Here is a 13,444-nt window from a genome sequence, read left to right on the forward strand (position 1 = left end):
TAACACGTGATTTTTCAATTGACTTGGGTTATAACAAATCAGCATGGTGCAGTGGTACAATTAATTTTCAATAATAAACTCAACAAAGTTTACAAGCGCTCTCTCATAAGATACAATTTTCTTCAAAGAAACTCTTGATGATCGCTTAATATATATAATGTATCTAATATTAAGAAAACAAAAAAAAAAGGGAAAAAATTATTTTTCATACCCATCTTGTAGTAGTATCTTTTTTATCCTTCCTTTTAAACGTAAATCGACTTCTGTATTTTAATTTCTAATGATCGCAAAACACTCCACTCTTTTAATGTTTGATGGTATAATAATTGAAAGCATTCGACAACTGTTATAATCATTAATAGAAACAAAATGTATTTATATACACACACACACATATATATATATATATATTAATAATTATGGAAAGAATATTAAGATCAAACAAATTACTTTTGTTGCATTTGTCACATTTTAAAACTTTCACGTTTACAATACAGTATAGTATATTTATATACACTTGTTACATTTCTGATTTTTGTGTATTTAAATACATACATTTTACATTGTTTTAAATTATTTTGTGCATATATCTGTTGTTAGTTTGATGTCAGTTAATTGATTATTTAATGGCTCAATTCTAAAACTTTCTAAAAACGATGTAGAAGCAGATTAATAGATATTGAATAAATAAACTATCAGATTGAAATTTTTATTAATATTAGATTGTAATTAATGAAATTATCGTGTAAATTAAAAATAAATTAACAAAAAATCATTTTTTTTTTATACATAAATTTAATATTATCTAGTCACATATAAAATAACGTAAGTTGAGAATGATTTTAACAATAAATTAAAATCGTTATAAAATAAAACGACAGAAAATAAAATTTTCTTGAATAAATTAATGGAACAACACATGTAGTAAGAAAAAAAAGAAAAGGAATTAATATATACAGCGGTACGTTTATAGAACTTTTTAATTATTATTATTATTATATAATTTAATAGTTTTTAATTCTCATCGTAAAATGTGTCTTCCTTCTATTTTTTTCAATTATTAACTGACTAATACTACTCGTGTTTTGACAAATTGACACGACTTAATATCCATCTTACGTGTTCTTTTCATAAAAAAACTGTTAGAAAAATTGTTAAATATTGGGCGACTGTGAAATTATAAAAATTACACGACATCACCGACTTTTCAATAATCGTGCTAATTTAGTCGCGATATTTACTTTTTTTTTCTTTTTTTCTCTTTTTTCTTCTCCTGCTTATTGCTTCTCCTGGTTTAAGGTACAATAATTACATTTTGTGTGTCAACTAGTACTGAATGTAAAATATCGGTCCTACTTTATCTAAATAGAGTTTTCTTTGTGTTTCCTTCTCTTTCACTTTTTTTTGTATATTTCAGAAGGCAAAGTCGTTTCTCTTTATAATTTACTAGCTCTTTCCCCATCCGTGTTACTATTTCTGTCCTATTGAAGTAGCGAGAAAAATTCAAGATTTGTTTTAGAATCTTATCATATTAACTTTAATGAGGTTATTTAATTTATACAGTGACTATATGGATAAAAGATATAACTATGTAGTCTTTATCCTTAATTATTAATGAGCACAAGATGAATGAATGTACATCTTAGAAAGTATAATAAGTATACATACGTGATCGAGATATAAATATATACATACACATATATCTGTATATATGTCGGGTGTATATGTGTACGTATTTTTTTGTATCTTTTTATAATATGTTGCTCTTTTGTAAAACAATACTGCCAGTGTAACGACCAAGTGCAAAATCATGACATACATACATACATACATACATATATATATACGTCAGCCATTTCTTTCAGTGATATCAAGCAGAACAGGGGAATTAAAAAATTAATAAATTAATTAGTTGTACTATCTCGACAAATCACGAAAAGTCATATCACAAAAAAAAAAAAAAAAAAGAAAAATAAACAACGATGAATTTTCTCGAGATTCGTCAAAAAAACGTAAATTAGAGCTCCTTATCTTCTTCTAGAACGCAAGAACGAAAAAAAGAATTTGTTACAAATCAACCCGACCAGCAAAAAACTGTTGCGTCGTATCACTGATAAAAAATGAACAGAGTCGCAACGTCGCGTATACATATATGCAAGGGTGTATTAAAAAAAAAAAAAAATACCGATCCTAATTGAACAATAGCTAAAACGGGAGATTTCGCGTTTGCCTCGCTACTACTTCCTCGTTTTTTTTTTTTTTTTTTTTTTTTTTTGCGTTTCAGTTGTTTCCGTTTCTCATCTCCGTTTTAAATCTAGGTTTGTCGTCGTCCTTATATAAACTTTTCTATCTTACTATCCCATTCGTGTTCTCTCTCCTATCTCGCTTTGCTATTCTCCGCTTTCTCTCCATTCGTTATGCATACGCGCAAATGCACATTTTAAAATACTTAGTCGCACACATAGCATGTTCGCACACGTACACGCGACCATACGCATTCGTAAAAATAAATCTCTAAAACAGTTCATGCGCGTGAGCGATTTATCCTTCCGGCTTCCCTCCCCTATCCTCTTTCTTTTCTCTTTCATTCTTTCCCCTCTTCCCTCTCCCCCCCCCCCTCCCCTTTTCTTTTTCCCGCAAATCTTTCATCCGGCTCGAAATTTTGGTGGGTTTTCCAGCTAGCTCTGGAGCAACTGAAAATCGCGACGAGTTCAGTTACTTGGATAGGCAATGATACTTCACAGTTTCCCACTCCCGCCCCTCCTTACGAGAAAACGATTGATTCTTTTTTTTTTTCTTTTTTCTTTAAACTCTATTCTCTCTTCTAGCTGAATTTATCCTATCAAAATCAACGTGTATCAATAAAGCAATTGCACGTGACAAAGGTCATGGAAGGCAGACACCTCGGAACGAAACGTTTCTCGTTTGACTTTACGAGAATGTTTTTTCTTTTTTTTTTTTTCTGGAGCGTCAGAGAGAACGGAAGAAAGCAGTTTAAAGCTGCAAAATGTCGCGTTACGTTTTATTTATACATACAAGCGACGGTTTAACATGCCAATGCACAACAACAGTTTCTCACAGTCTTTCGTTACGTATTTTTGCCGTTCATCGATATCAATGAAACATAATGGCCGTTTGAGCAAATGTCGCGTGTCCGCAAAGAAGAGAACATTTCAGGAGCACAGGTTTCCCAGAGGGGAAAGAAAGGGGATGATTTTTCGTTGAACAAGAGGCTCCATGCTTCTTCCAATGACCTTTTTTTCTTTTTTTTTCGGTGACCATCAATTGCTTGCGTTCGTTGCTAATATATAATAATAGTACGATATACACCACATGAAACAAGTCTTTCTTCTTTTCGTAATCAAACAACGGTTTTGCAACAGCGTGCGCTGGAGAAATTCAAAAGGTGGCGGTCTGCTACTGAATACGACGAGCCGTTACTTATACGTTTACCATTTACTTGTTAATATAAAATATGCAGTTTGCAGAACGGCTTACAAAAATTGTGTAACGCGGTTTGGAAATTAATTTACCTTTCTCGGCCGCGTGTGACGGACGCTTGTGCTGAAGATGATTTCCTCGAGAGTATAGTTGTAAACACGAGCTACCTACCGTAGAAATTCGTGAACACGTAAACGTACAGTTGAAAGCAGTAATTTAAAAAAAAAAACATATATAATACTAGAAATCGAACGTTGGTAAATTTTTTACAAGGAGGAAAAAAACCATTGGAGAGAATCGTCAAATGAAAGAATATCCAGGTCAGAATTTTAATCTTCACTACGAATCAACATATATCCCCTCATCTCCCCCCGGGAGTGTCTCGAGATGATTTTTCACAAGTCGTTCGTCCCTGCGCAGCGTGAGAGAATCAATACTATCGAAATATAATATGAAACTCGTGGTTAAAACCGATCCGTTTATGAGACGGAGCGACTGGACTAGTCTTGTAGACTAGCTTGCGGTATGCGCAAGCGCCATGGGCCCAGTGGCCCTGGACTTAATTCGGGAACCGGCCCAATTCGTAAATGTCCCTCCTCCTCCTCCTCGCTCGCATCGTTTTCGGTAAAAATAATCGCGCGGCGATCAGTTTCGCGTGAAGATCTATCAAATGTTTCGTATCGTTATGGTTCGACGACGCATCGAAATGAAATTAATAATAACTTATGGGAGGAAGAAATCAAAGTTAAATTAAACGTCCTTCTAAAATCACCGATGAGAGAACTGAGTTTACTAAGGATGATGATCGTGGATTATTTTTTGATAGATTTCCAAGCGAAACTAGTTCGTTTACTCTTTCTTTTATGATCGTAGTAGCGTCACTCGATTTGTTTTGCTGGCACTGGACATTATCGAACCGGGTCCCGGTTTAGTTATGTAGATGACATAGTAATACTTGCGTAACAGCCCAGGGCCTCACTGAGCTTGTGCACTAGGATCGCACTGCAACAGTCGCACGATAGACGGATCACTTTTTGCTCCTTCTATAAACTCGTCCAACGACAATTTCCCGTCTTTATTTTTATCCATCTGCCGGAATATCTTGTCGGTTCTCTTCTCCGGCGTCGACTCGTCCTCCGGCATTTTCATCACGGACCCCACCATTTTGTAAATTGCCTGGCAAGCAAACAATGCGTGTGTTCAACTGTCAATATTTGACGAGTAAATTTTTGAAAAAACTACACGTTCTTTTCTTTTTCTTTAATTACATCAATGTCATTATCTTTCAAGCAGTTGTTAACAATAATAGATATTTCTTAAGATCAATCAAGATGATGTTATATTTTTGTTGTTTCCTGATGGATCGAGACTGTTTTGAAACTGCAAGAATGCTTTTGTTTCTAGCACGATGAAACAGTTTCTCTTCCGAGGGAAACCTTACTTTGCATCTTAATTGTCTTTCGAAAAAGCATGCGACTTCTGTTGTGTTAACAGCGATTTGTCCCAGTAATCGTTTCGTCCTTACCGTCACAATTTCCAGCATCTCTTGCCGCGAAATATAGCCATTACCGTCGAGGTCGTACATGCTGAAGGCCCACTTTAATTTCTGCTCCAGTTTACCACGGGACGTCACGCTAAGAGCGCATAAAAATTCTCGAAAGTCGATTGTTCCATCCCCGTTCGCGTCGAACGTTCTGAATACGTGTTCTGCAAACTACGCGTGACACATTCGTGAATAATCGTGCGATCGAGCGATCTGAAATCTCGCTGTTGAAACGCAAGGACAATGCGCGCATGTACTCTCTCTGCTCGTGATTATTATAATTACTGTTACGAATGTAAATCATTGCGTTTCAACAACGTGATGCCGGATGGTAAAAATTTTCACTGTTCGTCTGGATGAATAGGATCGATGTTAACCACTTGCGCTGGCAACTGATTGCGGACCATAACGAGTGACCGAATCGTACACAATAATTCGTCGCTTTCTTTTTAAACTCGTCGATATCATATGATATCGCTGGATAGAAATTATTGAGAAGTAATAAATTTATTATCTGTTTTGCCTAGATTATAATTAAATATATTTTAAAACTGAGAGAAAAAAAAAAATTCTCGATGTGCGTGGCACGTTATTCCAGCGCAAGAGGTTAAGTCTGTAGATCTTATGTCTATTAGAGGATTTAATCACTTGCGCTGGTAACTGATTGCGGACCATAACGAGTGACCAAACCTCGTATACAATACCTCGTCGCTTTCTTTTTGAACTCGTCGATATTATATGATATCGCTGGATAGAAATTATTGAGAAGTAATAAATTTATTAATTCTTTTGCCTGGGTTATACTTAAATATACTTTAAAACTGAGGAAATATTGCAATTTTGGGACAAAAAATTCCCGACGTGCGTGACACGTCATTCCAGCGCAAGACGTTACCCACTTGCGCTGGTAACTGATTGCGGACCATAACGAGTGACCAAACCGTATTATACTTAAATATACTAACTGAGAGAATATTGTAATTTTGGGACAAAAAATTTTCGAAGTGCGTGGCACATCATTCCAGCGCAAGAGGTTAAGTCTGTAGATCTTATGTCTATTAGAAGGTTTAACCACTTGCGCTGGTAACTTATTGCGGACCATAACGAATGACCAAACCGTATACAATAACTCGTCGCTTTCTTTTTGAACTCGTCGATATCATATGATATCGCTGGATAGAAATTATCGAGAAGTAATAAATTTATTATTTGTTTTGCTTGGATTCTACTTTAAAACTGAGAGAATATTGCAATTTTGGGAGAAAAAATTCTCGACGTGCGTGGCACGTCATTCCAGCGCAAGAGGTTAATCCGATTTACCTTGGAAGCGTCGCCGTAAGGGAAGAAATTGCCATATATCTTCTTAAATTCTTCTACGCTGAGATGTCCGCTCGGACAGTCCTTCAAGAAGCCTTTGTACCATTCCTGAATCTCGGCATCTTCGAAAGAGAAGAAGAAGATACATTTTCTCATTGCGTGTCAACGTCGTATCACTCTTCGACGAACTTGACATTAAGAAATTTTACATTTTACATTTACATTTGAACGTGAGAGAATTCAATTAAAATTTATCAACTGAAATATACTTGTAGGTATATGCGAGAGGTATATTTCGTTGTCGAAAATTTCGTCAAATACGTCGCGGAATGGAAACAAATCTCTGCAATTTGACGAAACGAAAACGAACGAGAGATTTCAACGGTGAACGAACGAAGATTTACCTGAAAATTCCGTGTTCTGCTTGAGGTCCTCTAGCACTTCCGGTTTCAGCTTGCTGTTCTGCTTCCCCATGGTCGGTTTCGAGGTCCCCTTTGGAAATTCTTCTCTCAACAGGGGGAGGAGGGGGTCTCGGATAATTCAATTAGTGGATTAATTAAGCACTAACTAGTCTACTATTCTACTGGTGCCGTTTAAAACAGGCACTTCGCGGCTGGTTGTTTCCACCAGACACGCCTGCAAACAAGAAAAAGCACGTGAATGTTCGTGGTGTGTCTGCTTTTTGGATTGTCGGTCCGTCGTCGATTTCAGTGGAAACCGGGCTTTCTTGGCGGTTTTTCTCCCGTCGGCCGTCGAAAACAACAGGAAAGTCGTATCCAGGAGAGAGAGAGGGAGAGAGAGAGAGAGAAAGAAAAGGACGATAGAAGGGGCAGAGACGGAAATGAGCAAGAAGGACACGACTCTGTGGAGCGGATTTATGGAAACTTTGCTAAACACCGTTTCGCGATCCTTAAATGAGGTGGTGCTGGATGAAACAATTGAGGGAAACGTGCGCTTCATTTCGTGTACGTAGACTGACTCACCATACAACTAACAACAATCGATCGAACTTGTTAACACTGCACACATTTGCACGTGTAAAACGTCACACACATTCACACTTTTGTTCACAGAACGAACGAAAATGTGTAATATGGCTGTAGTAACGGCAAGAAAAAAAAAAAAAAAAAAGAAAGAAAAAGAAGAAATTATCAAGAGACAGAAATTTTTGATAAAAAAGTGTCAATGATAGTATAACAATAATAATGATGATGACGACGACAACAATCATAATAATAATAACAATAACACTAACAACAACAACAACAACAACAACAATAATAATAATGATTACAACAACAACAACAATGATAATACATTTAGAGCATACTGTGATTTATTATTATAATATTATTAGTAATGATGAGTAATGTCGGTATTTTTTCGTTTCTTTTTTTCTCTCTTTTTCTCTCGCGGTGCATACCAGTTACGAATATATATATATATATATTACGTTCGATTGCTTAAACAGAATATCAATAAGTATCGTGCTGACGTAATAAGTACACATATATTCGTTCTCATTAGACCATGCGCGTGTGATTAACAGATTATGAAGTTTCGAAAAGAATTCGAAATTCTGGAATTACTTTTTTGACGTTTGTTCAATTTTGGAAGCATTTCTATATATATAATTTATATATATATATATATACAATATTTTATATCTTTCAGATTTCGCGAGGTCTAAAACGAAAAGAAGAGAAACATCCACTTGGTTCCGATTTGAAGAGAATTGACAATCAAACTGAAATTATTCTGCAAATGCTGACGTTACGATTTTCGCGTTGTTCAAAATTTCGTCTGCCAAGAGTGGAAAATTGTCTGACCGAGGGTCTCCATTCATCGCACTTATCGATACGTTCGGATCGTAATCAACTTTCAATCAAGTTAATATCATTTTCTCTTTCGTCCAACAAAGTCCATCGTCTTTGTAGAGCTGAGACTCAATTTTGATTATTAAATCAAGAAAAAAGAAAAAGAGAAAAGTACAGTCGAAAAATTAAACAATCGTTGCTAGACATGTTAAATTAATTAATTTCATTAAGACTCGATAATGTTGCCTGTATAATGCGCCACCTGCATAATTTTCAACTAGAAAAAAAAAAAAAAAAAAAAAAAAGAAAGACATTTTCTCACCGATGCATCGAGTATGGATGGCGCCACGTAATTATTTGCGAGACGTGCATCCTCTTGCGTCATGATCGCAATTTTTTATGATCGACTCATCGTGCAATGCTCACACTGACACGCATTTATGGTATACTACTCGTGTACTATACGCGTGTTTATTAATTTACCGATTGATTGATCGATCGACGCTCCCGCCTCGGGAATAATTCACACGGAAATTGAAATATCGCGGATAAATGCAAACGTTTACACGCCGATCGGTATCTGAGCAAGGTCTCGCCGATCTTAGGACGCGTGTTCCGGACGCGAGAGCTATCGATCTCACCCGTAAACACGATTAATCATTGGATCACGTAGTAATCCTTGACACTCTGGAAACTGACGCGCCGGTCACGATGCAAATTCACTCTGCTACTAATTGTAAGTTATAAATAGAAGCTATATCGATCGATGTTTGATTCATTCTCTTAATTGCATCTTACGTGCGCACGTATAATACGTCTCACACGTTGCGTGCACTGCCGGGTCAAAGGTTGCAGAGACCACTTGCTAATTAATTCGAATCGTTCGCGCGAACTTTCGCTTGCAAAATTCATTCAGCCGAATAATGACAATTCTGGAGACAATTTGATTTTCTAGGAGCGGCAATTCGAGAATAAGTTATTCTTTATAGTTATTCTAATATATATATATATATATATTATAGTTAACAGCGAATTTGTTGCATGTCTTTGAACGAAAATTGAGCCTTTCAATTCTTCTTTTTTTTTTTTTTCATTTTCTTGGAAAGGATTTGTTTATGACTTTCACTTTTTGAACGATAAGAATTATGTGTCACAATGGCGAGGCGTCAATTTTAGCTCTTCCAAGTTGTGTAGAAAATATTTGGAAGAGAAGGACGATCAGAAAAATAAAAATTAATTTCACAAAAATGTCACAACGCGCCACTGCAGAATTTCAATAAACTAATCGAAAGAACGTATAAAGTAGCAAAAGTTGTTTTGAAAAACGAAAAAGGGATTTTTTTTTTTTTTTCATGAAAAGCTTTCTCCCTTTTTTTTCTTTTTAAATTTATGTCCAAAGATGTTGATATTTATTCCAAAAAAAAAACCACTTTCAAAGAAATGATAGTCTCTGCCTTAATAATATAATGGCTTTAAGCTCACCGGCAGTGTGTGCGTAACGTGTAACACGAACCTTGAAACGAAAATTTGTGATCCAAGGATTACAAGCGGCGACGCAGAAGCGACGACGAGCATGATTTGCAACGAGCTTTTAAACAATGTAACAAGATGCAATCCCTTCCTCTGTAAATTTCTATAGTGATTTCAAAGAAAAATGGGCTGGCTAGCCTTAAACGATATTAAGATCTGAAAATACCGTATTTGAGGCACTCCTCTCTCTGTGTATTTTACGTTGAGCGATAATTAACGAAACAATCGATTCAATGAAATGAAAGCGCGATCAAATAAAAGACAGCGTGTCCAAACTGTCTTTTTTACATTTTATAAAATAAAATGATATTTTATATTTATAATAATGTAAATATAAAATATACTTGTATTTTATAAACTGTTACAAAAATAGACCTCGTGTTCCATTTGGTAATTCTTCGGTCCCAATTTTCTTTAAAATCGATTGCGTTTTGTTACACTGCTGTGTAACAAAGTCCAACTCGATTGGATCAAGTGGATTTATAAAAAAAAAAAAAAAGAAAAAGAAAAGACACTTCCTTCTCTTATGCAAAAATTCAAATGAGAAATTAAGAAACTTTATATATATGTATACACACGCTCGCACACCCATACACACCCATACACACGAACACACATAACAAGTTGTATCTCTGTTTCTTTTTTTCTTTTTTCTTTTTTCGGTGAGTGTAACATGCTAACCGTAACAACGTACATTAATTCGCAATGCTAAATGTATAATTCAATCATTGGAATGAAACATACATAATAGAAAAGTTCGGTTCGTTCAAATTAATTGGTTAACATCCCTAGAGAGTGTAATATATTTACCTTCAGTAGTTCTTTGAGTTTTTCTTTTTTTTTTTTTCTTTTTTTTTCTAGTCGTTATTTAAATATTCCCTTTCCCCCTCATAACACTCTGTTGTCTCAAGGTTCTTCGTCATCGTCAAGCGAAAGAGAAACAAAATTCAACGAATTTCTTCAGTTTCTTTGCGTGTTCCTGAAAATCGAACACGTTGTTTGTGCCCCATGCAAGACTCTCGTTAAAAGAACGCACAACTATAATATAGACGTGGAATATCATTCGAAGAACGTTGTTTCTTCATCCTTCTCGAAACACACGTACGAGAGATTCGTACAGCGATGAGACGCACGTATTAGCTATATATATATATATTTCATTATCAGTGAAATAAATGTAATATAATGTTAATAAATATATATATATATATATATGTATATATATATATCTCATTTTCTTTCACACACACACACACACTCACACACACACACTCTCTCCACGTTATTTAATGAGTCGATAAATGCATGTGTACAATCTTTAATTACACGTTTCTAAAAGAGACACACAGAGAGATCTGAAGATCTGGAAAGTACAAAATAATTTATATATAGTAAAACGTATTGTATGTGCGAACGTGCTGGTTATCCGGAGGAAGTGAATCTCGAAACCACCTCCCGGGGTTTTGTAAGACAACGAGGCCGTAAACTATACAGTCAGAAAAAGAGTTCTCCGTCGAATCGTTGATCTCGCAATCTCAAAGAAATTTTACAATCTTACTTGATTAAACGGCTTAACGCTAAACGACACGAGTACATAATTATCGTTCAACTTTACCACATTGAACTACCTCTTATTACGTGTTTTATTATTTATACATTCCATCGAATTTTTGCCTCATCGAAATATATATATATATATATATATATATATATATATATATATATATATATATATATATATATATTTATATATATATATATTTTTCAAGTCTTTTTTTCTTCTGCCCTTGGAAAATAAAGCTAATACATCACTATCACATATCTCACGACATTTGCTATTACATATAGTTTCATAACGCCATTCGTTTAACGAATCTATTTAATACAAACCATGGGTGTGAGGAGGCACACCCAGCAAACTATACTTTAGTACAGATTTTTTACTCCTTTGCTTCTTCTCTTTTTTTTTTTTCTGTCACATAGAAAAGAATCTCCCTTACACAACTTGATCAACTTACACCGAGATTTAAGAGATTGTTAGAAGCCTTTGATTGTTAATTAAGTTAGTCCGGCAAGTCGCGAGAACATCGAATTGCTAAACAATCTTATTTACACAACATCGAGGCTAACGATCCATTACACGATACAATATTACCATTGTCAGGAAATCTTTCTGGCAATTCGATTTGACAAATCGGCGCCTCGTCTAAAGACTACCGGAGCTACGTAGCTCCGGTTTTATTATTAAGAAGGAACAGCGAGGAGAGTCCATTTGTTCAGAATTAGAGAAGAAAGGGATAGAGGAGCTTATCACTTTGGTATCGAGCTCCTCGAGTGTTTTCTCAACACAGTGAACGTGTGACAGACGTAGAAACGCAAAAGCGGCGCATTATTATATATTTACGACGTCAGAGAAGAAGGGGGGAGGGGAGAGATATAGGTTCCTTTACGTTCGAAATTACGCTCTTCTATTGATCTTAAATTTCTACAAAGGCTAAAATGTTATCGTTCGAGACGTACATACGATAGAAGACTACCTAGGTGGTCCTAGAGATCCTATTACGCTAGAATAGTTTCAATTGTCGAGGTACATACACACATATACGTAAAATCAGAAACAATCAGGTCGGCAGTATATTCTGTCACAATGTGTATGCAATGTGTACGTACGTACGTTTCTAGCAAAAGAGAAATTTTTGGTGAAAATTCGCGCGTTATTTTGCGAGTAACGTACGGATCTTTTTGTATCATTCGGTTGTTATTGTATTGGCTGCGGAGGATAGCTATGAAAAACGTAAGACACAAGCACGTATCATTTTTTTACATTTACTGTCGAAGTATCATGCTCGGAAAGGTAGTCGACGTTCGAAAAAACAACGAAATACACAAGTGAAACTTGAACTGAAATTAATTTCGTGTCGAATGTGAGTCACTGTACCATCTTTTCTTTTTTCTTTTTTTCCCCTTTTCTTTAACGAACTGCTCGTCAATTCGCGACAACAACGTGAAAGCGAAAGAAGACTATCTCGCGTTGCATCTGAAATTCTACAAAGATTTTAATAATAAGTACTGCGCGCAACTCGACACACATTGAAAACGTCGAACAGTTTATTGCTATCCAGTAAAAAAAAAAAAAAAAAAAAAAATTACCGTGTGAGCAGATATCTGAAAATTTTACGACAAACACGCAAAGCGATTTACAGTGACGAAATACGTGCTGTCGAAGTATTTATTATTTTGTCGTCAAATGAACTGATCGCCTGTCCCATTTATATTCGATTTGTCGTGTCTAAAAGAAAAGTAAAAAAAAAAAAAAAAAAAAAAAAAAAAAAAATAAGACGATTACGTCCCATTTCGATAGATCGTTTCTACCTTAGAGATAATTTCATCAAACTAGTTGAATAATTCGTAAATTACCGATACATTGATAGACAGAGTCGTTGATACAATTTATAATTCGTTCGAATTAGATTTCGAGATTCTCGTTCGTAGTATACGTATTTCAATAGTTCGATTTTCGTCAGGGGAGGTTTACACACGTTGCAATAATCGTCGTATACTTGTCTCTAGATCCGTGTCCATATTTACATTCGTATCCATATATTCATATCAATGTATCTTTAAATATTGGGTGAGGGAGGATTAAATGTAAATTCTCTTGTAACTTTACAATATTGCAAGAAAAGAAAAAAAGAAAATTGTACAGTAAGAAGAACAAGTAAGTATTGTCCAGTAGAATGCTATCTATCTTAAAATGTAAAAAAAAGATAAAAAGAAGGGATGTGATCTATAAATC

The 13,444-nt window shown here is 35.1% G+C and overlaps 1 protein-coding gene across 1 annotated transcript; it reads right to left on the bottom strand.

Annotated features, from left to right (window-relative positions):
* Window positions 1-1,592: 1,592 nt before the first annotated feature.
* LOC122531142 (neurocalcin homolog) lies at window positions 1,593-7,416 on the bottom strand. Its single transcript, XM_043658791.1, has 4 exons — window positions 6,706-7,416; window positions 6,305-6,423; window positions 4,967-5,155; window positions 1,593-4,617 (listed from the first exon to the last, which is right to left on the bottom strand). The coding sequence occupies exons 1-4, from the start codon at window positions 6,773-6,775 to the stop codon at window positions 4,417-4,419; spliced, it is 579 nt and encodes a 192-aa protein (XP_043514726.1). The 5' UTR covers window positions 6,776-7,416; the 3' UTR covers window positions 1,593-4,416.
* Window positions 7,417-13,444: the final 6,028 nt, after the last annotated feature.

This window comes from Frieseomelitta varia, unplaced genomic scaffold (genome assembly GCF_011392965.1).
Source record: "Frieseomelitta varia isolate USP_RPSP 00005682 unplaced genomic scaffold, Fvar_1.2 scaffold_376, whole genome shotgun sequence".
Classification (NCBI taxonomy): Eukaryota; Metazoa; Arthropoda; class Insecta; order Hymenoptera; family Apidae; genus Frieseomelitta; species Frieseomelitta varia.